This window comes from Misgurnus anguillicaudatus, chromosome 22 (assembly GCF_027580225.2).
Source record: "Misgurnus anguillicaudatus chromosome 22, ASM2758022v2, whole genome shotgun sequence".
NCBI classification, from domain to species: Eukaryota; Metazoa; Chordata; class Actinopteri; order Cypriniformes; family Cobitidae; genus Misgurnus; species Misgurnus anguillicaudatus.
In genome coordinates, this window is record NC_073358.2 from 4324545 (window position 1) to 4352278 (window position 27734).

A 27734-nucleotide genomic window follows, 5' to 3' on the forward strand; every position below is an offset into this window, starting at 1 on the left:
GTCAGGCCTTTTCCCACAATTCCAGCAGAAGCTGCCGCCGTGCCGCAGACACTCCGGAAGTGAGGCGTTTATTGACAACATGGCGACCGGGCTAGTTGAGAAGAGACTGGAAATTGTTCGGTTTCCTCAATGAACCCAAATGTTGATGGTCAGTGCGACAGCTGCGTGTGAAAGACTGTTATGAATGAAGGGAGACGGGAGATCGCGGGATGTTGTCTCTGAGCTGAGCGAGCGTTCACAGCTTCACATTCATCATGTCGTTCTTCAAGCGGAAAGGTAAGGAAGTGCCCGGCGGCTCGATGATGGGACGATCGCTGGACACCACGAGCTTTTGGACCGATGTTAAACTCATGTCCACGTAAATGTGGGATTCAATTGTATTTAATTCGTACTTTGCTAACAAAGTGCATATTATTCATCGCTGTCTTCATCAAATGGAGCTGTTGGGATGTCGGTCATCCCTGTGTCAAATGCACATTTTAGTATATCAAGTCAATTTACGTAAAAACAAATGATACCCCTATCAAACTACATGCACACTTTCGTTCCTGTTTAAGTAGCTTCCTAAAATACATTCTGTCGTAGCAAAAATCACCAAAATAATAAAGGAACGTCTGTCAGGGACTAGCCACTGCAATTGGGTTATAATTTGGTAAAGGGATGCACCGATATGATATTTTTGGCAGATATCAGTCTTACTAAACTATATATAAATATTTATTTATGCATTTGCTTTGATCAAGAGCGATTTACAAATGAGGGAGCATTGAATATTTTGTCTTAATGTTAAATCCGATACCGATATTTATCACTTGTTCACGTATTGCATTTTGTTGTGATTAAACTAAATCACTGCTTTGATGTTTTAACTAGTCAAACGTCGAAACACGTGCTGTAAATACTAGCTACTTTATTGCTACATCATTAAATCAGTTTCATTGGAACTGGATTTATTTAACATTACAAGACACAAAGTAAGGCTCTACAACGTGAAGATTATATACATGTAACGTGTGACGTCACAATCTGTAATAATTTAGTGTGGCTTCCCCCAAAGGGAGGCAAAGAAGCCCTCTTAGGCCTGTCCTGTTTCAATGGAACCGTATTTCTCTTTGTTCTTCTCAGTGACATGGGTGTAGTCTCATCTTTATATTTAGTTTTTTCCTTTCTCACCACACTGTGTGTTTGTATATGATATAGCACACCGGGGATTAGGGGATTCAACGTTAAATATTCTCAATGTATGAAAAACTGGACTGGACAGATTATTACAATTGGCAAGAAAATGATGGGAATTCTCACAGTTTTCTTAACATAAGAGCCCGGTTTGTCTCATTTGTGTTTTTGTAGACAAACAATACCAAGGCCTCACCCCATGCAAATTAAACCAACAAATACAACAGAGGAAAAGTTCAGGAGTAAGCATGCTTCTCATTGTACGCACTCGGTTGTTTTTCATTGCATATTTTTTAATTTCAAAGAGACCGGGGAAATGTCTGTTAAGATGTGCTGGATGTTTTTGTAGTTTTTATATATTTTCTATCTTTTTTCATCACAGCTAAAGGAAAGGAACCTGAGCGACCAGCAGATCCCAAAGCCAGCAAAAGTGAGCATCCTGTCATGCTAAACTGCATGTCTTGCCGTTTAAGTGGAGGAAATGCATTGTGCTGTGCTGCGTTTACACCAGACGCGGTAGAGGCGGCAAAAACGCGCTATTCGCGCGTAGATGGACGCTTGAACATTTGAGTTCACTCGCTTCATTCCCGGTTGAAAGCCATGCGTGAAATTCTAGTCATTCGAGACATTCACGCGGAAATTCGCGTCATGGGAGGAGCTTCTGAGACTCCGCCACTCCGCTAGCTTCCTGTAATCACGTCACTACTACAGCAAGGTCCTGATTGGTTAACGTGGTGCGTTAATCCACCGAAGTTCAGATTTTTCAACTTGCGCGTTTCCCGCGGCAACGCCCAATTTGCGCGGAACGCACCATCCGCGCCACGTGTACCGCGCCACAGGATGCCTAACCGCATCTTTGCATTGACTTAACATGTAAATCACGCGCGCTTGCCGCCTCTATCGTGGCTGGTGTAAATGCAGCATTATGCAGGGTTTACACCAAACGCGTTTTGGGCGTCAAAATCGCGTCTACCGCGCCTAGTTTGACGCTTGAACACTTTGAATGCATTCGCGCGTGTAGAGCGGAGTAGACGCGCGGAAAAGCAAGCATATGACGCGCGTCCGAAGCAAAATCCGCTTCTTGTGGGAGGGGCAACTGCTGTGCGAGTGTCTGTTTGCAAGATGACTGATGTTACTTGTGCATTTATCAAGAGAGTTACCAGTTTGTATTGGGTAACATTACTATAGGGGGAAAATAAACGGCGCGGGTCGATAAACGTCACGTGACTCAAACGTGAAGTGTGTATTACAACTTACCAGGTTGCCCAATGACACTCTTCCAAGCGAGGTCCTTTTTATTCCTGTCTCCTCTATAGAAATAACAACTTGTGTCATATAACTTCGAGTGACTGTTTGAGTGAGTGACTCCGGGCGGGGCTGCCACCACAGCAGCAGGCAGGCTCCTGATTGGTTAACGCGGCGCGAAATTCCGCCAAAGTTCAAATTTTTCAACTCGAGCGTCAGCCGCAAATTCGCGTGAAACGCAAAATGCACAATAGCACCATTCGCGCGTACCGCGCACAACGCTCAATTCGCGCCTTTCGCGCGAGCTTCACGCGCGAATGAGGCGGAAACGCGTCTTCCGCTCCGCGCCGAACGCCTCTTCCGCGCCGCGGGACCTCCTGACGCGCGTCAACGCATCTGCACATTGACTTAACATTGAAATCACTCGCGCTTCACGCCTCTACCGCGGTTGGTGTAAATGCACCATTAGAGTTCAGACCCATAGACATTTTCATGGTGGTTGGTTTTTATGTAAATTATGTTTGCCATGTTTGTAATGCAAGTCCTATTTTGGGTACATTAAATTCCTTGCGATTTTGATGAAATTTGAACAGATTTGCCGGAATGTACAAGTAAAGGCCAAATATAGTTTAATGTGCATCAAGTCGCTAGTTTCTGTTAGATTAAAGGAATACTACACTTTTATAAAAAAATCACGATAATTTATTCATTTAAGATGTTTATGTCTTTCCTTGTTCAGTCAAGGAATTAATTTTTTTAAAGGGGACTTATCTGGCAAACGGGTCATTATTTTCACAAAAAAAAAAAAAAAAAAATATATATATATATATATATATATATATATATATACTTTTAAACCACAACCTCTCTTCTAGGCGTGTCACATGGCAGCACGACTTTACGTATTACATAATTACGTTGAAAGGTCACGCATGATGTAAGTGTGGAGAAAGAGGACCGTGCCGACATTGTTGCATTTGGAATGATACTAATTAATGTCTTTGTCAGTTTATTGTTTAAAATGGTCCGCAAATGTGCGTTTCACATGGGTGACCTTTCAATGGTGTTACGTAATATGTAAGGTCGCGCTGGTACGTCACACAGCTAGTGCAAGACGAGAAGTTGTGGTTCAAAGTACTTCTTTTTAATTTTTTTGTTGAAAATGACGGTTTCACTAGATAAGACCCTTATGCCTCGGTTGGGATTGTTTAGAGTCCTTTGAAGCTGCATTATAACTGTAAACTAATTAGGTCCACTATATGGAGAAAAATCCTGGAATGTTTTCTTAAAAAAAAAAAACCCGTAATTTATTCTCGACTGAACAAAGACAGACATAAACATCTTGGATGACATGGGGGTGATTAAATATACAGATTTTTTATGAAAGTGGATTATTCCTTTAACATGTTCTGTGAATGTTTACCTTCCTTTAACAATGAAGAACGTAAACCAGTGCACAAGAATTAAAAGATCAAATGAATGCATGAACGGATGTCATTTTTGTTGCTGTAATAATGTTTCTTCTCTGTTTTCTCTTCTCCAGCCCCAGTGTCACCCCACTCCCCCTCTCCCAGCGGCCGTAATCATGGTATATTTGAAGCAGCAGGGCCCAGCCATGTGGCTATCAGTGCAATCTCAGCCAACATGGATTCCTTTGCCCGTGGCCGCACTGCCATCCTCAAGAAACAGCCTAGCCACATGGAGGCGGAACACTTTGGAGACCTAGGTATACAAATTGTGGATTCATAATAGGGCTGGGCGATATGGCCAAAAAAATTATCAAGAAAATGTTTTCCATATCGGTCGATATCGATTATTATCATTAGGGATGCACCGATATGGAAATTTTGGCCGATAACTCTTTAAATTTGGGGGCCGATAACCGATATCTATAGGCCGATAAATATTCATATTATTTTCACAATGAATAACTCCTGACCGCGGACATCTTGTCTTTGCTCTAGACTAGCATACTCTTCTTAAGCCCGCAACACGTGTCATCTTTGTGCTATGTCACAGAAAGCACCAATCAAAACTCCACATGGCCAGCAATGAGCAAGTGAAGTGGTTCAACAAACCAAAATAATCCATAATTTATCGGCTTTCATTTATCGGCCTAATTTTGCTATCAGACCGATAAACGATAATATTAAAAATAAGCAGTTATCGGGCGATAACGATATGTCGGCCGATATATCGTGCATCCCTAATTATCATGATAAATAACAAATCTTCAAATTTAAAGGCAGATTTTTGCTCCTGAATGAAAATTGTTAAAACCAGACAGTTAATAATGGTTTTAAACTACTTTTTATTCAGAACATGACAAATACAAATACTAAAATCTTGTTTTAATGTTCAGGCATCTATATTAAATGTAAATATATTTGTTATGAAATCAACACATTTCTGACACAGAAAGCAGCAGGCTACTGTCACTTTAAGACCCAAGAAAGACTGCTTTAAGTTTCAATATACTGAGTAACATCCAGCTGTTTATGTTCACATAAACAAGAAAGAAAACGTTGTTCAGTGATCAAGAGTGTGTTTTACATATACGAGCTATACACGCTGATAAATGGATGTTAAGAGTGTCACGTTGCTGTGGGAGTGCACACTCATACAGTATATTCACTGCAGCGGTGGATCCGCTGTTTTTCCTAATTTTCCTGAATTTGTGAATGTCCTGTAAATATCCTTTAAAGCTGTGCGGACGTGTGTGTGCGCAAGGCGAACGCTGAAAGAAAGTACAGTATACTGTGTTTGTGCCTATTGTGTCTGCTGTGTTTCAGGCTTTGACGAACCCTGTTTGCGCGCCCAATATTACACAATAGAAAAATGTTTCCACGCATTTGGATTCTGTGATTATCCGCATCGCATTTCACATTTTCACATGCACATGACAACGCTGTCAATATGGATTTGCATATACCAGGCCAGTAGATGGCGATGTTACTATGTAAAGAAACATTACACGCCCGCACACATATGCATTACTCTACAGAGTGATAAATACAATCAGTCAAGATGGAAAAGCACTAAGGATCTTTTGTTCAGTATTTTTGCAGACGATACGATACGGAGTACCGATTTCTTGTCGTCATGATCGGCGGATACCTTTGCCCGTTACTGATTCTTCAAGCTAATATGTAAGCTCTTTGATGACCGTAACTGTTAACCCTTTTTCTAGATGAAGTAAGACTACAGATTTATTGACTTCAGGGCTGTTCCGAATACCATTTTTTGAGCTTCGAAGCTCTAGTAGAAATCAAATCGAATATTCGAAACTTCGGAAGGAGGGGCTGAACATATTTTTCTCTTTAATAAAGGCAGGAATCTCTGTGTGTATGTGTGTCTGTCTACAGTTTTATTATGTGGCGAATGTGTTGCCGCGGACCCAAGGGAGTGTAGTGCCTTTTTTTCCTGCAATATGGACATGTGACACGTTTAGAATTAAAAAACTTTAAAAAATATTAATAAACTACAGAACAGCGCAAGCCGGAAGCAGCGTGCCTGTCACGCGTCCTGCGAGAACAGCATTAGTGAAACAAAACACAAGAGCAATACTTTTAATAAGGTAGCCTAACATTTTTCTAACAAACAAACATTCCCGTATTAGAAATTAGCAGCACAGTAATTACTGACAACGTAAAGGGTAGGCTATTTAAATAAAACAACGAAAATAAATGAACGAAGTTCAACAAACTGTAATAAAACGGTAGCATACTTTCAAAATCAAGTTTATTTATAACACTTAGGGGGCGTGCACACCAACGCTTTTACGCCCGCGGCCGGCGCATGTTTTCAATTCATTTCAATGGAAACTCAGCGTTTTTCAAATAAGGCAGCAGCTAGCATTTTCTTCCGCGCTGAAAACCGGCGCCCGGCGGTTTTTCCGCGCTCAGCGCTGAGCGCCGAGAGTTGAGAAATGTTCAACTTTGGAAGAAAAGCTCCGCTCGTCAATGTCAGTTCACTTTACATTCGAGGCGATCTTCTACTGGTGCCGTTTGGTGGCTTTTGGCTATGGATGTTGGTCTCTCTGCGCCACCTATAGAGCGGGAGCGTGAAGTGCACTTCCTGCCTGGCAAAAGCTCTGCATTAACGCTGTAAAATATTTATATATATATTTGAATGTCAAAACTGAAAATCGAATGTCAACCCACAGAACGAATATTCGAATATTCTGGTCCAGCCCTAATTGACTTATGCATTTATATTACAAATTATATTGTAAACTTTGCCATCTGTCAAACCATTTTGGCCCGGTTTCAGATAGAGAAATTTTTTTCCTGGTATGTATCGTGAGACAATTCAATGGCATGGGCATATTTTAAGATCTGCAAGTTATTTTTAGTTGAGACAGTCCAAAAATGTGTTTTAGTCTAGGTCTAGCCTTAAGCCTTGTCTGGGAAACCGGGGGAAAGTGTAGTGGGTTTGGTCTTCATGCTTTGCTTAAATGTCATGCAGAGCACGATCATCTCAGCCCTCAGAAAGAATGCCTTGTTTTGTTTTAATGTCCTCTATTGCAATGCAACATTGAAACGTATGTGCTGACAAACCAGTGTTGCAACAGGATGCCAAGGGAATGCTGCAAGGTGACTTCGATATGGACAATTGGTCTAACATCAATCTCTGATATGCTAACAACAATAGTTTTTTGCCCATGACTGCTTTTCATGGATTGTGTAGTGTACACAATTTACTTATTCTGTGAAGTTTAGCTTTGTTCATCCTGGTGTCCTGTGGTGTTGAAAGAGAAAGGTGTGGCGTTTTGATCAATTCAAAAGAAGTCACGGCTCTATTATAAGACTTATTGTGTTTATGGAACAAAGTCTGTACTGCTGCTGAATATTACTGTAAGCAATTGACTGTTACTGGGTGGGATTTAGGTAGTAGCGAGACTCCAGGTTGATGGATTTAAGATATTTTGTTGTAAAGTCTTAGCTTTTTAATACACTATGGTTACTAGGTTTGTTTAAATCAAGATTGTGTTTGTTTTTTAGGTCGTTCCAGTGTGAACTACCATGTTCAGGAGACTCGCTCTCGCCTTTCTAAAACTTTAGACCAGATCTTGCGGGATAATGTGGCCATGCCCTACTTCGTACAGTTTATGGAGACCCGCTCGGCTGAGCACCTGGTCCGCTTCTGGTTTGAGGCTGAGAGCTTTCGTTCCACCAGCTGGTCCAGGGTCAGAGCGCACAGCCTCAACTCAGTCAAACAGAGCACCTTGGCTGAGCCTGCGACTGCTTCGGGATCTCCTGATTCTCCAGACTCCCCCTACGACGCTGCCGGCACCTCGGCTGTGGACGAAGATGATGGCGAGGACCCTTTTCTATCCCGGACTCCCTCCAGACCTCTTACCCCAAGTCCCCAGGACACTAACTCGCATACTGGGGCACTGATGGGCCACAGGAACTCCATAAGCTCAGAAGGGTCGGTCCGGCCGGGAACCCCTCGGCTGCAGCCTACGCTACGGTCAGAAACACCCACCAGACAGTCCACCTCCAGGACGGGCACTCCAGTTAAAGGTCAAACTACTGGTGGCCTACATGAGCTTTCTGAGAAGCTTATGAAAAGTGAGTATTTACTGATCTAATTACAGTCATTTTGATTAATCTATAGGTCTGAAAAACGAGTACTCGATTAACTCGATTATTCGATAAACAGCGTTGCCGCGGCACAAGTGCGCATATGAAGTGGACTTATCTGTTTGCTTTTGAATCATGCATGGTACTGAGGTCATACAGCGGTCTGCGCAGCTTAAGTCGACGATGTAAAACCAGTCTTTACTACCACAGGCCCTACTAACTAGACAAAAAATAAATATACCCACACGATCATCGTTTTCGTGATCTATCATCAATGCCACGTTCGAGTACTCGAGCAATCGATTACTTGTGCCTATCCCCATACATCCCTATTGTTTTCTGCATCCTTTTAACTGATATCTATAGGTTAACGTCCTATAATCGTGTACTGCACTTAGGGCTGTCACAATTATTAAATAATCATCTCATCGCGGTTGTTTGACCTCATCGCAATGATTTCAGATCACCGCAATGATTGCATAGCTCTCTAAAAACCACAAGGGGAGCTGCTGCACCTGTATAAACGAGACTGTATCAGAAGACGCTCCTTGATTGACAGTGTAACGCGATACATTGCAAAGCCATTGAATACAGTGGAAAAACTTTGATAAGCTGTATGAATTACCAGGTAAAACGTCAGTTTCCAAAACAGCAATTCCAAATTTATGGAAGTGAAAGATGCTATTCTTAAGGATCTGTAAGGAATTGATTTTTTTGCAGGCACTACAGACGTGTGGTCCAATACTAATGACCTTAATAGGATTGGCTACTAATTAAAGCCTGTTTTTTACTGATTTTCAGTTTTTAAAAGATTAATAATTACTTTTAAATATGTGTTAGCGGTATTCATATTTACTGCCAGGTAAACCTTGCCAAAGATTTAATTTAAATAATCACAACAATGTGTGAAAATTGTTTCATAAACAAGCAATTTATTAGACAATTAACCGTCAGCCAAATATCATACCGGTAATCGTGACAGCTAGGGATGTCCCGATCCGATCACGTGATCGGAAATCGGCCCCGATCACGTGGTTTCAGACTCGATCGGAATCGGACGTTACCTCCCGATCAGGACTCGGATACAGATATGCAGGGTTTAAAATCCATTAAGGTCTCGCTCTGCTCCGCGCCAGTGTACGCGCTGCGCTGGTGCGTGTGAACTGATGAAAAGAGAATAGGTTTGTTCAACTTCATGCAACGCCGCAACAACCGGCAGCCGGATGACGTCAAAGTTCCGCGAGAGCGATTTAAAAGCAAACTCCTCCGTATGATTTCGCGGATCACTCTCGCGGTAGTTTGACGTCACCCGGCTGTCGTTTGTTGCGGCCCCGCATGAAGTCGAACAAGCCCATTGACGTGGTTTCATTCATAAGCTTCACACTCGTGCGTGCAAGGAACCCACTACAAAAGCGGGTTTTTTCCTCTCATTTAAACTACGCGTTGATCGACCGTGTGCACAGACGCAGCTCCGCGTCTCACTCAGAACCTCAAGATCGCGCATTCGCGCAGGATACTGTAGAGATGAGAGATAGAGAGAGAGGTAAGAATGGTGCCCACGTCGAGAAACCTTAATAGAAGTCTAGAAACAAAAGTATTAAGGTATGTATAGCCATTTCACTTATCTCATTACAATATGTTAACCAGATAACTGGACACAACTGATTGTATAGTTTAATAAAATAATGTATTTTGATTATACAGATTAATTACGACCTAACTAGGTATTTTATAACTAACTGCTGACCAGCTTAGGGAATCTCTATGGCTAATTTATAAGATATATTGCTGAATCAGTATGTTGTTTTTCTTGTTAATTGAGTCTTTTTTGGGTAGCCTATCTTATGCCTAGAATTAGTCAAGGAGGTTGATTCTTATAACTTCCTTCAAAGTTTGATCAATTGTGCATAATGACATGTGCGTCAACATGTGGCACAGCTTTAAAACTGAAACTTATGAAATCCTATCAGAGGTACAAAATGTCATTGAAACACACCAGTGGCTTTGCTGTCATCAGGATTAAACATTTTACCCCTCGAACCCTCCCTCCCAACAGAGCATCCCCACAAAACAAATCCCAATTTAACACCTGTACATATACTATATAAATTCTCATTATTTTTTAACCATCTGTAGTTATGCGCTGGCACAGAGTTAGACTGTTTTGACTCCACACAGAAACAGCAATGCGTGCGGCATGACATAAGGAACATCCTGGTTCTGTTTTTTTCACTCTTATTTATTCTTTTTTTATGTATTATAGAAGTATCGGATCGGGACTCGGTATCGGCAGATACTCAAAATCAAATGACTCGGACTCGAGGGCAAAAAAACCTGATCGGGACATCCCTAGTGACAGCCCTAACTGCACTTTGTTTACTTAGTTCGGGTACTACTTTACTAGAACGAGTACTTGGGCCATTTCCAATATTCCCCACTTCCTCTAAAGTGGCATACTCGGTGACGTAAGCTAGCATTCATACTGATAGACGATTTGAAATCGGCGCAAATGGCAGCAGAATTCACAACAGTTGGATTCCTAAATGCTAAACAAAGGGAAAGTATCAAAAAAGCATTTGGACGTATGTATCTGAAAAGTTTTTTTGAACGTTCAAGATTCATACGTAATAATCTTGCTTTATTTTTTATGGACAATTTCAGTGCATGAAGTAGGGATGGGCATTTTCCAGTAATTTACTATTCGAATATTTAAGCTCATAAAGAACGAATATTCGTTTATTTAAATTATGTTAATTAAGACATTCGTCTTTTGTATTTTTCATTTTGTCATAATTTCACAGAAGGCTTATAATTAGGAAATATCCACAACAAGCTAAAGTTATAATATGTATGTATGTATTTTTAAGTTGAAAACATTGTAAAAAATATGTATTTTTTTTACATTCTTCTTAAAAAATATCCTACAGAAAAAAGGCGTTAAAACCCCATGAAGTCTGAGTCAGTCAAACCCTTAGTTTCAAGTCGGTCGTTAGTATGAATTCATTACTGTTTGATCTTACATACATTATATTATACCAAATATTATACACTAACCCCGAAATCTAAGCGAAGTTTGAGGACTTGCGAAGTTTAAAGTTTGAGGACTTGACAAAGTAGGCTATCATCATTTAAACCCTTAAACAGACTCCAAATAAGAGCCTGGAGCAAACGAAAAAACACATCTACATAACCGACTGCTCAGTTTGACATGTATTTGTGAATAAAGAAAACCCTATTTATCCTACCTGCTTCGGTGAAAGCCCGTTCTTCTGACTAGATAATAATGCCGGTGCTGCGGAGAAAACTCTTCCTCGTGATGATGGTTATCCGATAAAAACAACAGACGGATTGAACAAGATTGAATATCTGTGTTTAACCTTATTTTACAAATAACGTAAGCTGGCTCGATACATTATTGTTGACTGTGCAAAGTTGCTAACGTTAGCTTAATTTTACAACATTTTACAAAGACGGAGCTTTGCTTTAAACTGCCATTATCCGGTTCATTTTCGAAAGAGCACCGCATATAATAAATGTTCTCCGTTTCATTTCGTTCTCCGTGTCTGTCTCGTTATTAACAAAATAAAGTAGACTTTATAACAGAAAGCTTACAAATCTCTCATGATGTGTTGATGCGGGCGGCGGAGAAGCACGTTTAATAACACGTGAGCCCTCACTGAACCAGCCAGTGGCCAAATACGGCGCGGCGCACAAACCCGGAGATAAAAGGAAAAACTTAAATTCGTCTGCAATCTGCATTGCCAAACAATAAGAAATACATACGAATTAATGTTCATGTATATCTTACATTTAAGTCTGTAAAAGACAGTGTAGATGAAGTGAAAAAGCATTAAATAAGTCTTAACCCTTTGGTGGCACATTAAAAACAAACAAACATTCGAATAGCATTTTTAAAATTCGAATTATTATTGCAGATCGAATATTCGAATATTTTAATATCCGTGCCCATCCCTAGCATGAAGTACAGTGTAAAGGGCTGTTCACATTATAACGATAAATCTAACGGTAACTATAACGGTAACTATGTTAGTGTTTACACCACCGGAAGATAACGATAACTTTATGCTAATTTTCAACTAATATTGCATATTTCCTTTAATAAAAACTTTGTAATTGTTCACATATATGCTATGCCGCGAAGGGGTCGGGTTTATATCTTTTATAAATCTGACAAATCTAAAGACTCTTTGGATATATGAAGGATGTAATACCACTCTATAGGTATTCAAGATTAACATGTGACAAGCAGAAACGGCATGTGTTTTGTGAGTTTTAAATATTTAAACGAGATTACTCTCTAAGCATGTTGTGCATAGCAACGCAAAGAAGATTATGCTTCTTTCATATTTTTAACACAACGTTCCTTAACATCCATAAGAACATTCTGTACTTAACTCCAATGGGTTTTTCATGGTTCGTGGCCTTTTACCATTACACGTGCTGGGCAACATATTCCTTTGGTATCAGACAATGACTTTTAATATGTGCGCGACATTGGTTTTATTGTGAGCGCTTGGGAAACTATCCCATTTACGTCTTGATCGCGGACTACAATGAAAAGAAGTGTCTGTATTACGTCTGAAGTCCGGAGATGAGTATTCATTAATGGCTCATACAGAGAAGCTCCAGGCCATAAAAGCGGTGAATGGAAAGAGTCAGTTGAGCTGAAAGACATCAAATCAGCTTAGAGAGAAAGAAAGAGAGTAAGGTCCTATCAGCATGTGGCTTCAATGCTCAGAGCTTTTTGTGTCTTAAAGGGACACTCCACTTTTTTTGAAAATATGCTCATTTTCCAGCTCCCCTAGAGTTAAACATTTGATTTTTACCATTTTGGAATCCATTTAGCTGATCTCTGGATCTGGCGTTACCACTTTTAGCATAGCTTAGCATAATCCATTGAATCTGATTAGACCATTAGCATCACGCTCAAAAATAACCAAAATAAAAAAATGTTTGTTTGCTTGAAGGCAAAGGGTTTGTTCTTTCATTCAATATATTTGTATGTTTATATATTTATAGAAGAAAATTTTCCTGAAAGGCATTTTGTGAAACTTTTGTTAAAATCACAAAAACTGCTAGCGGGGAATGAGTTAAAGGAATAGTCTACTCATTTTCAATATTAAAATATGTTATTACCTTAACTAAGAATTGTTAATACATCCCTCTCTCATCTGTGTGCGTGCACGTAAGCGCTGGAGCGCGCTGCGACGCTTCGATAGCATTTAGCTTAGCCCCATTCATTCAATGCTGCCATTTAGAGATAAAGTTAGAAGTGACCAAACACATCAACGTTTTTCCTATTTAAGACGAGTAGTTATACGAGCAAGTTTGGTGGTACAAAATAAAACGTAGCGCTTTTCTAAGTGGATTTAAAAGAGGAACTATATTTTATGGCGTAATAGCACTTTTGGGAGTACTTCGACTCGGCGCAGTAACACCCTCCCTCTCCCATTATATGAGTGAGAAGGGGAGCGGACTTTTCAGGCGAGTCGAAGTACTCCCAAAAGTGCTATTACGCCATAAAATATAGTTCCTCTTTTAAATCCGCTTAGAAAAGCGCTACATTTTATTTTGTCCCACTAAACTAGCTCGTATAACTACTCGTCTTAAATAGGAAAAACGTTGATGTGTTTGGTCACTTCTAACTTTATCTCTGATTGGTACCATTGAATGAATGGGGCTAAGCTAAATGCTATCGAAGCGTCGCAGCGCGCTCCAGCGCTTACGTGCACGCACACAGATGATAGAGGAATGTATCAACAATTCTTAGTTAAGGTAATAACATATTTTAATATTGAAAATGAGTAGACTATTCCTTTAATTTATAATATTAATTTTAAACAAGCCCACCCTGTATCAGAGTTTATTTTTGATCTCTCTCTTTCTCTCCATTTCCTCTGGTTTGTAGGTATAGAGAGAGATGCAGTTAGCATTTTCACGAAGTACATATCTCCAGATGCTGCTAGGCCAATTCCCATCACTGAACAAATACGCAATGACATTGTGGGTAAGGGAATTCCTAGTCACATGACATCTTTATTCAAAGACAGATTAAAAAGTACTACAATGTTTAAAACAATAATTACATTTGTTGGTTTAATGTGGTGCTAATTATAAGAAATGCCTTTATGGATTTGTACTTGGAAAGCATTGTGTTATTGAAAAACTTGTTTTGAATTTTAAATCCTTGTGCATTTCAAAATGGCTCATAAACATTGCCTATAACAAAGGATTGATTAAGTATTAATGTCACAATTCTTTTGTGTGTGAGACATTAAGGGGAAGTTTCCCGGACAGGGTTTCGATTAATCCAGGACTAGGCCTTACTTAAAAAGTAGTTTTTACAAACACAGCTTACAAAAAACCAACAACACTGGTGTGCATCTTAAGACAAAACAATGGCACTGATATATGTTAAGAAATGTCAATGAAAGATGTTTTTAAATTAGGCAGCTCAAACATGCATGGGATAAGGATAAGCCCTGTCCATGAAATCGCCCCTAAATATTTGTTGAATGTTGGATAGGACTAAGTTATTTTTGTTTCAGCGAAAATCTGTGGTGAGGACGGGCAGGTGGACCCAAACTGCTTTGTCATCGCACAATCTGTCGTGTTCTCAATCGTCGACCAACAGTGAGTAACTTTGTTCTCTGAATACCTTAAGTATTGATAATCAGTAGGTATTGTTTACATACTTCATATAAGGCCTTGAAATCTTCTGTATGTGAAAGCATTTATGAAGCATGGAATTACCGACACGTGCGTTTAATGATCTGTTTTGCAGGCACTTTAGTGAATTCTTGCGCAGCCATTATTTCTGTAAGTATCAGATCGAGGTGTTGACCAGCGGCTCTGTGTACTTGGCTGACATCCTGTTCTCCGAATCTGCCCTCTTTTACTTCTCTGAGGTGATTACAGTACATATGTGTTTTTAAATATTTATATGTATTAGGAGTGTTAACGTAATGCCTAAATAAAGTGTGATGGTTGAAAGATTAAAAATGCTGACTCGTATGTAGGGATGCATAACGATTAATCGCGATTAATCTATAGCAACATAAAAGTTTTTGTTTACATCCTATATGTGTGTGAACTGTATATAATAATTATGTATATATAAAAATGCACACATGCATGTATAATTTTAACAAAAAATATATATTTATATATTAAATATTTATATATAACATAAATTTTACATAAATATACAAATGTATATACACATGTAAACATTTCTTAAATATATACATGCATGTGTGTGCATTCATTTATACAAAGTTATTATACACAGTCACACACATATATACTTTTATTCTGCTATAGATGAATTGCGATTAATCGTTATGCATCCATACTCCAAACTTCGTATGTAAAATTAAACCTACTGCACTTAAATTATCCTGCTCGATTTTTGTTGACTTTGAGTAAAATAATGTAAAGTTTTTCATAAGATCCTCTGCGGTCAATGTGTTAGCATGACAGAAGCTTGATGCTGTCGTGTGAGAACAAGCAACAGACAACATTTTTCCGTCGCCCGATTGCCTCTCGCGTAAATTATTCGATTTTGATGGCTTAAGTTTCTTACCTGCCACAGAAAACCACCACAGGTTTTTCAATGCCATCCAAAGTTTTATTTTGTTTTTGTTTGTTTGTTTGTTGATCACAAACAAAGTAAATGAGAAAAACTAGGATTCTGTGTTAATTCAACGTGCCACCATTATTGTTTACAATGGATTTTGCGTAAAATTAAGAATTTAGTTTTTAATTCTGACCTGATACAATACTGATTTTGGCGGTAACTCATTTAAAACAAAACAAAAAACTCTTCAAGTGCACTTACTAGGGATGCTCCGATCGATCAGCCGTTAATGGCATTAAATGACTCGATCGGTGCTCGCTAAATCTGCCGATCTCATAAACCGATTCTTCTGTTTACTTTTGTCATCAAAAGGATCCTGAATGCGGCTGCAATTATGTAGCGCGAGCATTTTTACAACCCGTTGCTCATGTGCGACGTGCAGATTTGTATGTCTCTCTTTGCCTTTACAGAGATATGTGTATTTTCTATGAGGACGCGCTCCGGTCAACAGCGCGAGGTGTCTTCACAACCCAATCAAACAGCGTAAAACAACACATATTTATCACGGACAATTGCATCATCATGCAATAAGTTCATCATTTGCATGCGTTTTAAAGTTTTGAGCGTTTAAACTTCAATTTTCCTCACAGCTGCGCTCAGCCGCCGCGCGCTGCACACACAGCAGCCTGTCATCAGTGCACGTGAACAGAACGATCTCTCTCACGTCTTAAAGCTGCAGTATCCTAATTGATCTCTCAATAAAATCACTCTCTGCTCTTGACTAAGGAACTTTTATACTTCATACGAATGCGTGTATATTTAATTCATACAGTCAAGACTTTGAAGTTTTATTTTAATTAGGTGACAAACGTTTTTAAAGAGATATTAAATATCTCTTTGCAGAAGAAATATTTGTTGTGCTTATTTATTTGAGTCTCTATTAAAACAATAATATACCTAATGACTGCAAGTAATATAACAAAGGAAACATCTGTAGTGTTACTTTATCTAGAAAAAAGGTTAACGGTTACAGTCATCAAAGAGCTTGCATATCAGCTAAAAAAAAATCGGTATCGGCCAATCATGAAGATAACAGATCGGTATCAGCTGCAAAAATCCTGAGCGGAGCATCCCTAGCACTTACCTGTAAAATCAATGTTCATTTGGTTTGCATAAGTTCTTTTTTTTTTAAAAAAATTCTAGAAATTGTACACAAAACCATGATAATATTGATAATCGTGGTGATTTTGGCCACTATAACCATGATGTAAAAATTTCATCCCGTTTCTGAAGTCAATAAAAAATAGTGATTGAAAGCATAAATGTTTGTATGTTACAATTTATGCAAATCTCTACGTTTTTCCAGTTATTTTTTAAACTAGGTGGGTTATTTATCATTTGAGATACAAGTTGCCTGTTAGAGCTTAAGCTTTTGAGTTGAATTTATGCATGAAGCTGTATGAGCAAATGAAAGATGCTGAGTTTCACAATCTGCCCATAACCTGCTACTAAACGGCAGCATGGTTCAAAAGTGCAAGTTTGTGTATAAATTGATTGAATTTTGGTCTTACTTGTAAAAGTGCTAAAGTATTTAAAAGTGGGATTTAAACTTAATTTAAGTGTGTGTTTGTGTAGTTCATGGAGAAGGAAGATGCAATGAATGTGCTGCAGTTCTGGATGGCTGGAGAAAACTTTCAAGATCAGCTGGCTGCCAAGAAGGGCCAGTACGACGGACAGGAGGCACAAAATGATGCCATGATCCTTTATGACAAGTATGATGTTTCTGTGGCATATTTTAGATATATCTGGAGAGTGTGTGTCATTTTTGTTTTTGTTGTGGTGGTCTGTTAAGGTATTTTTCACTCCAAGCCACAAATCCTTTGGGTTTTGGTGACACTGTACGAATGGAGATCGAGTCCAATATCTGTCGAGAGGGTGGACCTCTACCAGACTGCTTCAACACTCCTTTAAGACAGGCCTGGACCACCATGGATAAGGTTTACAGTGGTTTAAGTCAACTTAAAATCCATAGTTACCCGGGTGATTCTCACGAAAACTTGGTTTTAAAAATGTCAAGCATGAAAATGTAAAAATTGCTTAAATTTACTTTTTTTCCCACCAGACATTGAAAAACAAAGTCTGGAGTAAATGAGAACATTAATTTAAAAACTTTTACTTATCATTTAACACTTTTTGTAACATAATTTTAAAAATTAGTCCTAAAAAATCTCATTACCGCAACAGTCAGAAAACATCAACACTGACATATTTTCAAAATGACATGACAAACCTGAAAGAACATAATTTGGAGATTCCTCACATGCATTTAAAATCAAAGTATTATGCTTCTATGAATTAAATTAACATTTAATAAGCATCTGTTGCGGTAATGATAATCAAAATGTCGTGTAAGCATTCTGACAAGACAATATTTCATATTAACTGTAAAAAAAATGATCTTACCTGGTAGCCATCTTGAAGTAACTGGTCCATGTGCTTGGTCACTCAAAATCAAACTTTATTAAAATTCTGTATGTGTGCTTAAACTGTTCTTAAAAAGTGTTGCGGAGGATGAGAACATCAGGCATGGACACATCATTTTCCTAATTTTTCTTCATTATTATTATACATGAATATTCAGTAAATATTTTTTCTGTCATCTAAAGTAGTCTAGCAAAACATCCATTTATTTTTTTCTTAATATTTTTGTGTTAATTTGATTAAATTACAACATAACGCATGTTCAAACACAGCCGGACACATTGCGGTAATTTCAGCAGAAAATCAGATAAAATTTCCAATTATAAATTCTTATGTTGAAATCACACATTGTGCAAGGTAGAACACAGTATTGTGTTAATTCTGATGCTTTTTAATGTTACTATATTACACATTTTAAAGCTAAAATCATTAGTGCCGTGGTGTTTCAATGGTTTCGTGAGAATCACCCACCCATTTACTATCCTAATCGATGTTTCCGGCATTATTGTGAATGACTCCGCTGTAAGCATTTGCTTGATGTTTATATCAATGTTTACATTATTTTATATCTTTTTTTTATATAAACAGCACTTTTAAAGTTATAATTGTTTTTATGTTGTCTTAGGTTTACATGCCAGGATTTCTGTCCAGCAACCTTTACTACAAGTATTTAAGCGACCTAATCAACTCTGTGCGGGTGGATGAGTTTGTTGGGGGAAACGGCAACACTTTTAGCCAGGGCTGGACCCCGGAAGGAGACCGCAACTCAAGTGGCACGGAGGGGTCACAAGCCCAGGTGATTACTTGCCTTTCAATGAAAAAGTACCTTCAGACATTTTGTTAATTGAAATGGTGATGTATAAACATATAGATTTTGAATGCTTTTGTGAGTAAACTATATTCGACTGTCCATCAGAAACGCTGTCATATTTGTAAGTGATGTATGTTAAAAGTCTCAAGCACAATTTAAAGGATGTATGATGTATTAAGTTATTGAAGTTTATACAGGTGTCCATAACGGTGTAGTCCATTTATTGAACTGTGCAGATGTTTCACTTTAGTTTGACAACCAGAATGTATCCTAATACCTTTGTCGCAAGTTATCTAGAGAAGGACCACGATGCTTCGCGTTTGGTGTGTGCGCAGCATTAATGTTGTGTACACACCAAATGCAAATGAAACGATTTGCACGAGTAGATTACATACAAGGTCAGTGCTAAAACCCACATAGATGAGAATATGTGTGGGGCGATGCGAATTGGGTGGCGCAATTGCCGCCAACACATGCTATTTGCTTCAAATGCGTCTTCTGTGCAAGTAGAAAAAAATTTTCTCGGAAGAAAAAAATGCCTGACCCAACGTTAAATCCCGCGAGTTATCTAGAGCGAGGAACACGAAGCTTTGCGTTTGGTGTGTGCGCAGCATTATTGTTGTATACACACTAAACGCAAATGAAACGATATGCACAAGTAGATTACATACAAAGTCAATGCAAAGACACGAATATATGCAAATTTGTGCGAAGTGATGCGAATTTTGCGGCACGATTGCCACTAACACCTGCTATTTGCTTCAAACGTGTCTCCCGTGCAAGTTGAAAAAATTCAACTTAAGCGAAAAATTTGCATGACACGAAGTTAAATCCCGCGAATAATCTAGAGCTTGGAATATGAAGCTTCCTGTTTGGTGGTGTGTATGCAGCATTAATGTTGTGTACACACCAAACGCGAATGAAACGATTTGCACGAGCAGATTACATACAAAGTCAATGCTAAAACACACATAGATGCGAATTTGTGCGGGGCGATGCGAATTGGGTGGGGCAATTGCTGCTAACACATGCTACTTGCTATAAACGCATCTTCCGTGCAAGTTGAAAATATTCAACTGGAGGGAAAAAAACGCCTGACCCAATGTTAAATCCCACGAGTTATCTAGAGCAAGAAACACGATGCTTCACATTTGGTGTGTGCGCAGCATTAATGTTGTGTACACACCAAATGCGAATTAAACGATTTGCACGAGTAGATTACATTCAAAGTCAATACAAAGACACGAATAGTTGCAAATTTATGCTTGGCGTTGCAAATTGGGTGGCACGATTGCCACTAAAACGCGCTATTTGCTTCAAACATGTCTTCCTTGCAAGTTGAAAAAATTTACTCGCGTGAAAAAAATCGCCAGCGTTAAATCTTGCGAAATCTTGAGCGAGGAACTCAATGCTTCATGTTTGGTGTGTATGCAGCATCACAATCGCGAGCATCTTTTCGGGTTGTAGCAGTATTATATTGTTGTAGCAATATAGTATTATTTAATATATATAAATATATACATTTTAAACATTGCATTATTTAAGTACTTTATTATTAAAACACTTGCTTTTTTACTTCTAGTCGCAGCAAGGTACTAGAAAAGCGGCCATCAAGATCCTGAAGAACTTTGACGAGGCGATAACAGTGGACATCGCCAGTCTGGATCCAGAATCTCTTTACCAGAGACCATACGCTGGGTGAGTCTGACGTTTACATCATACTACACTTTCATCTCATACACCATAAGCATATCACAAACACAACACTCGGTTCAGTTGTAGCTTCAAGTGGACTTAGATGGATTGTGTTTCTCTTCAGAAGAATGACCTTTGGAAAGGTGAATGAACTGGGCCAGTTTATTAGAGAGGCTGAACCAGAACCAGACGTGAAGAAATCCAAAGGTAGGACAAAATGCAGTAGTACAGGCTTTACGCACAAATAAGTTTACTGTATGCACAGTTAGTAAATAAGACACAAATTCTTTACCTCCGGGTTTTATTGTATAAAAGGCACCATCGTTTGCTCCCGAGGACCTTCTCCTGTTGTGTGTTTCACTCTCGCAAGTGTTGTGGATTATGTGAATCGGCTTTTTGTTGTGACTTATACTGAAGTGCTCCGCAGCACTCCATTTAAAAGCAGGGAGTTTGTTGCCATGGCGATAAGTAGCAGGTGATGTGGGGTGATTGTGATGAAGAAATGATTGCAATTGGAAACAGGATTCACAGCTCATGTCCAGCTCACTCCATCTCCATTTCCTTCCTCTCAGGTTCTATGTTTTCACAAGCAATGAAGAAATGGGTCCAAGGAAACTCGGATGAGGTGGACATTTATTATCTTTATATTACATGTGGCTTCTTTTTTGTGTATTGCCGTATGTAGAGTAGAGGACGTTGTTAACAGCAGCACTGTTTGTTTTGCAGGCTCAAGAGGAAATGGCGTGGAAGATTGCAAAAATGATCGTCAACGATGTCATGCAACAGGGACAACATGGCAGTCCTGAAGTGAAGTCAACAAAAGTATATATCATTCTGTTTTTTTTTGTCTTAGCATTTACTTGTTTTTTGGTTAATTGCAGAATTAGTTCAATTAAAATGCAAATTATTTTATTCTTTACCTTATTGCTCTATACCCATAAAGGGCACCATGTATCTAAAAATTGAACAAATCGGTTGTGTCCGAAACCTCTAAAATGCTGCCTTAAAGGAATATTCCATTTTCTTAAAAGAAAAATCCAGATAATTTACTCACCACCATGTCATGCAAAATGTTGATGTCTTTTTTTGTTCAGTCCAGAAGAAATTATGTTTTTTGAGGAAAACATTGCAGGATTTTTCTCATTTTAATGGACTTTAATAGAGCCCAACATTTAATACTTAACTCAACACTTAACAGTTTTTTTTCAATGGAGTTTTAAAGGACTATAAACAATCCCAAACGAGGCATAAGGGTCTTATCTAGTGAAACGATTGTCATTTTTGACAAGAAAAATAAAAAATATATACTTTTAAACCACAACTTTTCGTCTAGGTCCGGTCCAGCGCGACCTAACGTAAATACGTAGTGACATAGGGAGGTCACGTGTTACATATATAAAACGCACATTTGCGGAATATTTTAAACAATAAACTGCCACAAAGACATTAATTAGTATCAGTTGACATACAACAACTGCGGAACGGTCCTCTTTCAAGACACTTGTAAACACTGGGGCGGAGTTTCGCGTTCGTCCTCTTTGACCTCTTGACGTCATGACGTATTGCGTGGGGTCAGCTGGCGCATCACGACCGGATCTACATGACAGGAAGTTGTGCTTTAAAAGTGTATATTTGTTGTTTTTATTGTCAAAAATGACGGTCGTTTTGCTAGATAAGACCCTTATGCCTCGTTTGGGATCGTTTATAGTCCTTTGAAACTCTGTTGAAAAAAACTGTTAAGTGTTAAGTATTAAATGTTGGGCTCTATTAAAGTCCATTAAAATGAGAAAAATCCTGCAATGTTTTCCTCAAAAAACATAATTTCTTCTGGACTGAACAAAGAAAGACATCAACATTTTGGATGACATGGTACTGAGTAAATTATCTGGATTTTTCTTTTAAGAAAATGGACTAATCCTTTAAGGCATCAAGGCACGTCTCAGTGTTTGGATAACTTCCTGTGCGCGGGGAATGTGATTGGTAGAGTTTGAAAAAATTAAATAGTGGCCAAGAAAGTGGCTGGAGCACAAATTTAGTGTAAATAAGGTTATATTCTCACTTTTTCCCCATATTGATTGAATTTCTAGCGAAAAAATTAGTATTTCCAAATATGGGATTACTTATCACAAAGGTGCTCTCTGTTTATATTTTAAACAGAATTCTGTTACTTGGCTATAAAAGGCTGTCTGAATGCGTTTCCTGGAGCTGCCTTCATGCCGCCCAAGTCATTGCCTCATGAGGCATCGAGGCAAAAATTCAGCTGCCTTGTTAGGCGTACACACAAAACGCGAATTCAACAGTTTAGTAGATTACATACAAAGTTAATGCAGAGATGTGAACAGGCGCAAACTCGCACGGGGCAATGCGACTGACGCAAATCGGGCCGTGCATTTGCCGCAAAAACACACGCTGTTCGCCTCGAGTGCATCTTCGAGCAAGTTGAAAATTTCTTAACTCTGGCGAAAAATTTGCATGACACGAAGTAAAATCCTGTGAGTAATCTAGAGCGAGGAACGTGCTTTTGGTGTGTATGCAGCATTAGGGGCGCTTCACATTTCGTGTCTTTTGCGCACGCAAATACGTTATTTTGAATGTAGCCGCGCAGCAAGCGTGCTCAAATACACGTGCCCGGTATGCAACCTTTTGGGTTCGATTCCCAGTGGACACATGTATATAAATTAGTCTGAAATCAATTCTGAATCGCAAGGGTGCGATTGTGTGTTTCATGCACAGCTTGTGTGTGTGTACTACGGCATTTGGTCAGTAGGAAGTCCTTATTAATCTAAAATCATTATGAGTCGGAGTCGTTTATAACGTGCATTTAAAAAAGCAACACTCGTTAAACAAAATCATTCAAAATATTCTTTATTATCATGAAAATACCTGAAACAATTTGAAGAACAGCGATATAAATATTCCTGTAGACATTTTCTGGAATAGCGTTCGTAATGCTGCTTCTTCTGTGGCACAAAACAAGTTTTTGCGTGAGAGCGCCCCCTAGTGTTCAGATGTGCCGGGATTTCACTGTAATTCATTAAAATTCATTCATTGCGAAAACGCGCATTTGCACGGTTAATCGTTACACCCCTAATATAAATGTAAATTTATAGCTTGAATGCACCTTAAGTCGCATTGGAGAAAAGCGTCTGACGAATAGATTAACGTAAATGTAAAGCGTGACTTATGCTATTGTCATACTCTTCAGTGTCACCCACTTAATTCAGCATGACTTTACCAAATACTGTTACAGCTCTCCAGGTAAATGTTTACAGAAAAAATATTTTTGAACTACGCTATTAAGAATTATACTACGGGGCTGTTGAATGCTTTATTCTGGTTAAGAAATGTTCCACAGTTATGCATTATTTGTGACGTACCCGTTTTATACTGGTCACATATCTCAAGTCAGAAAAAACAAGTCAAAAAATCGCAAGACAGAATTCGCCAAACTTGAACTTTGGTACGCAGCGAAAATTGCATTTTTACATGCGTATGAATGGAAGTCGATAGAACGAAAAGTGTGCTTAAGCAAATATTTGCATTGCGTACTCTTTCTAGATTACACGCCGGATTACTTATTTTTCATGTCACTTGCGGACGTATCAAACCAGATTTGTCAATAAGTTCTTATAACGGGCCGTACGAATTTCCCACTCTAGTAAATATTTTTGGGCGAACGCACATGAAGACGTGATTGAATGTTGTGCGCTCTCCACTATCACGCCAAATTTATGTTGTTTGCATTGACTTTGTATGTAATCTACTTGTATTAATAATTTATTTAGCTTTTTTTGACATTGTAACGCTATTCATACTTGTACAGTAAATTATATGACCAAAACAGGGTTTATTTTTCATGCCACTTACAGACGTGTCAAACTAGATTTGTCAGTAAGTTCTTATAACGTACCACACAAATTTTCCGCTCCAGTTGAAATTTTTGGGCGAACACACATGAAGACGTGATTGAGGCGAATGTTGCGCATTCTCGACTATCACGCCTAATTTGTGTTGTTTACAATGACTTTGTATTTAATCTACTTGTACTAATAGCTAATTTAGCTTTTTTTGACATTGTAACGCTATTCGTAATTGTACAGTAAATGATATAACCAAAAGATGGTTTATTTTTCATGCCACTTGCGGACGTGTCAAACCAGATTTGTCAGTAAGTTCTTATAACAGTCCACACGAATTACCCACTCTAGTTAAAATTTTTGGGCGAACGCACATGAAGACGTGATTGAGACGAATGTTGGGCTTCTCGACTATCACGCCAAATTTATTTTGTTTGCATTGACTTTGTATGTAATCTACTTGTATTAATAATTTATTTAGCTTTTTTGACATTGTAGCGCTATTTATACTTGTACAGTAAATGATATGACCAAAACAGGGTTTATTTTTCATGCCACTTGGGGACGTGTCACACCAGATTTGTCAATAAGTTCTTATAACGCGTCACACGAATTTCCCGCTCGAGATGAAATTTTTGGGTGAATGTGCACGAAGACGTGATTGAGGTGAATGTTGTGCGTTCTCGCCAATCACGCTAAATTCGTGATGTTTACATTGACTTTGTATTTAATCTACTCGTACTAATAATTTAATAATGTATCATTTAGCTTTTTTGACATTGTAACGCTATTCATAATCGTACAGTAAATCAGTGTTTCCCAATCCTGGTCCTCGAGGCCCCCCTCCCAGAAAGTTTTAGATGTCTCCTTATTTAACACACCTGATTTCAGTTTGTTAGGGAGACATGTTTACCATTTTGGAAGGAGGCTGATAAGTTGAATCAGGTGTTTTAAAACCCTTTCACAACCCCAAAGTACACTTACAAATCAAGTTCACATACATTAAGGTTTCTTATGAAAACATTTTAATTATTATTTAGATAAAATAAACGCAATACAGCCACACAACAAACTTATGAAAATATTTTAATAGTTATTTGCATGATAATTGTTTAACGCTGCCACACAAAATAAATAAAAACTATCACCACAATGCTCACCACAATGATTTCCCTTATCTCATGTATTAATATTTTTTATTGTAACAATTTATGATTTGCAAAAATAACTGTTGCATCTGTGTAGATAAGCAATGCGCGTTGTGCACGCTATACATTATGGTCAAGCATGCGCCCTTAAAATAGCATAATGAACCACGCGCAACGCGCCACTGACTTTAGACTAGTTTTTTTTGGTTAGTAGCGCAATTGTTTTTTGAAACTGCAAAATAGCATAAGAGATGGTTTGCGCCGGAGCACGCCTCCTTTTTTGTGCTGAACCGCCCAGGGAGCGCAAGTTCATTCCCTAGTTTGCCGACGTGCGTCTGTGGAGGGAAAAACACGGTGGTGCGCCAGTGCAAAATACGAAATGATACATGCGTCACTGACAAAGTCAATTGCGCTGGGTGCAAGATAGGGCCCTATGTGTCTAAAGGTGTGTTGTTTTTATGATTGTTATATAAATAAACTACGTTTAAAGAACTTTGTTGTTATTTATTATTAGCAGAGTTTACCGAAAGTTACGTGCGGACGGCGACAGGACGGCTTGTTTATGTTGTTACTGCTGAAACGCGCCACACGAATTTTCCGCTCGAGTTGAAATTTTTGGGCAAACGTGCACGAAGACATGATTGAGGCGAATGTTTTCGTTCTCGGCAATCACACCAAATTTATGTCGTTTGCATTGACTTTGTATGTAATCTACTCGTACTAATAATTAATTCGCTTTTTTTTGCCATTGTAGCGCTATTCATAATCGTACAGTAAATGATATGACCAAAACAGTGTTTAGCAAGATAAAGTTAGTACTGTTTAGCTATGAACCCCTTGTGGCTGCCCAGCTTCATGTATATCAAAAGTGCTTTTTTAAGTTTTTGTTTTAATTCGTTTAGCACCTTTACATTTCTATATCTTCAGAACGTGTCATGAACCTAACACTTTCTGTTTTATACAGCTATGACCATCTCCTCTGGAACCCGCTCGTACGCTCTGAAGACGCTCTTTACCCAACGGCTGCAGACAGAGAACGACCTGAAGATCAACGCTGATTTGAACCAATCAGCAAAGATAGAAAACGGCATTCCGTGTTTCCTGCATGTGTTTGTGTGCGTGTGTGTGGATGTTTGGGATGTGCCCACTAGTAGCCAAAAAGCAACCGTATGATCCGCCCCATCCTTTCCGAGCGCTCTGAAGGACTTTTGTTTATTACAATAAAGAGCGAACCACATATGTAAACAAACCAGTACACGAATGGATCATAATGAAGAAGGCTGCAAGAATACCGACACAAGCTGAGGAATTTCAAAACACTCATTGTGTTCGACTGACAAGAAGTGCACAGGAATCCAAAACCGTTCTTATTATCTTAGCTCTTATGTCATCTCTCTTTTATCCTTTTCATTCACTCCCTTTTTTTAAGTATAGTTATGAAGTCATCAGGTCTTTTTTAGTATATGAAAAACAAAAGAAGAAACCCAGGGTGACTATGTACAGTTTTGCTGTATGCCATAGTGGATGTGAGTCAACTGGAATGGCAACTAACAAACCCTGGCAAATGGTTTTGGACTGCTCCCTTGAATTCCTTCTTAGAACCCTCTCCCGGTCTGATCCTAGATCAGTGCAGACTGTAGAAATACTCCACAGACCGCTAGGGTTGTCTATCTCCTTTATAAATGTGGATTCCTGGTTTACCACCATATATTAATGTTTATCTTTTTTTATGGTGATTGTCTTTTTTTGTATGATATGTCAAGACTCTGTCAGAGTAGATCTCAATGATGACTGTTCCTGTTGAAATGTGTACTTGTTCGAGTCATTGCTTTGGACCTCATTGAGATGTGGGCAAGAAACAGGCAAAAGACTTTTGGTACTATGTACCACTAATATGTTTTCTGACATATATGTGTACTTAATCTATAATATATTTAAATGTGTTTGATTTAAATACATATATTGTTGAAATGTCTCCGGATGTGGTTTTTGTCATTTGTTATAGATTTATTACTAGACAGGTCCAGTTATAAGTGGTTTATGGTTACTGTTATGGTATGAAGGCGGGCCACTGCACTTTTTTAAATACCCAAGTTCATCTCGCAGTCTGGAAGTTGAGGTGCATATTGATGT

At 38.6% G+C, this 27734-nt stretch overlaps 1 protein-coding gene across 2 annotated transcripts; it reads left to right on the top strand.

Moving 5' to 3' along the window:
- akap10 (A kinase (PRKA) anchor protein 10) lies at positions 1-27576 on the top strand. 2 transcript variants are annotated; one of them, XM_055200493.2, is made up of 15 exons: positions 1-276; positions 1559-1606; positions 3965-4147; positions 7425-7997; positions 13939-14037; positions 14579-14663; positions 14815-14938; positions 17245-17381; positions 17462-17606; positions 18716-18886; positions 20484-20599; positions 20724-20803; positions 21169-21221; positions 21323-21418; positions 26566-27576. In XM_055200493.2, the coding sequence occupies exons 1-15, from the start codon at positions 255-257 to the stop codon at positions 26569-26571; spliced, it is 1938 nt and encodes a 645-aa protein (XP_055056468.2). In that variant the 5' UTR covers positions 1-254; the 3' UTR covers positions 26572-27576. The 2 variants fall into 2 exon arrangements, with proteins under 2 accessions (XP_055056468.2, XP_055056467.2); XM_055200492.2 differs by having other exon boundaries at positions 2-276; positions 20721-20803.
- The last annotated feature ends 158 nt before the right edge of the window (positions 27577-27734 follow it).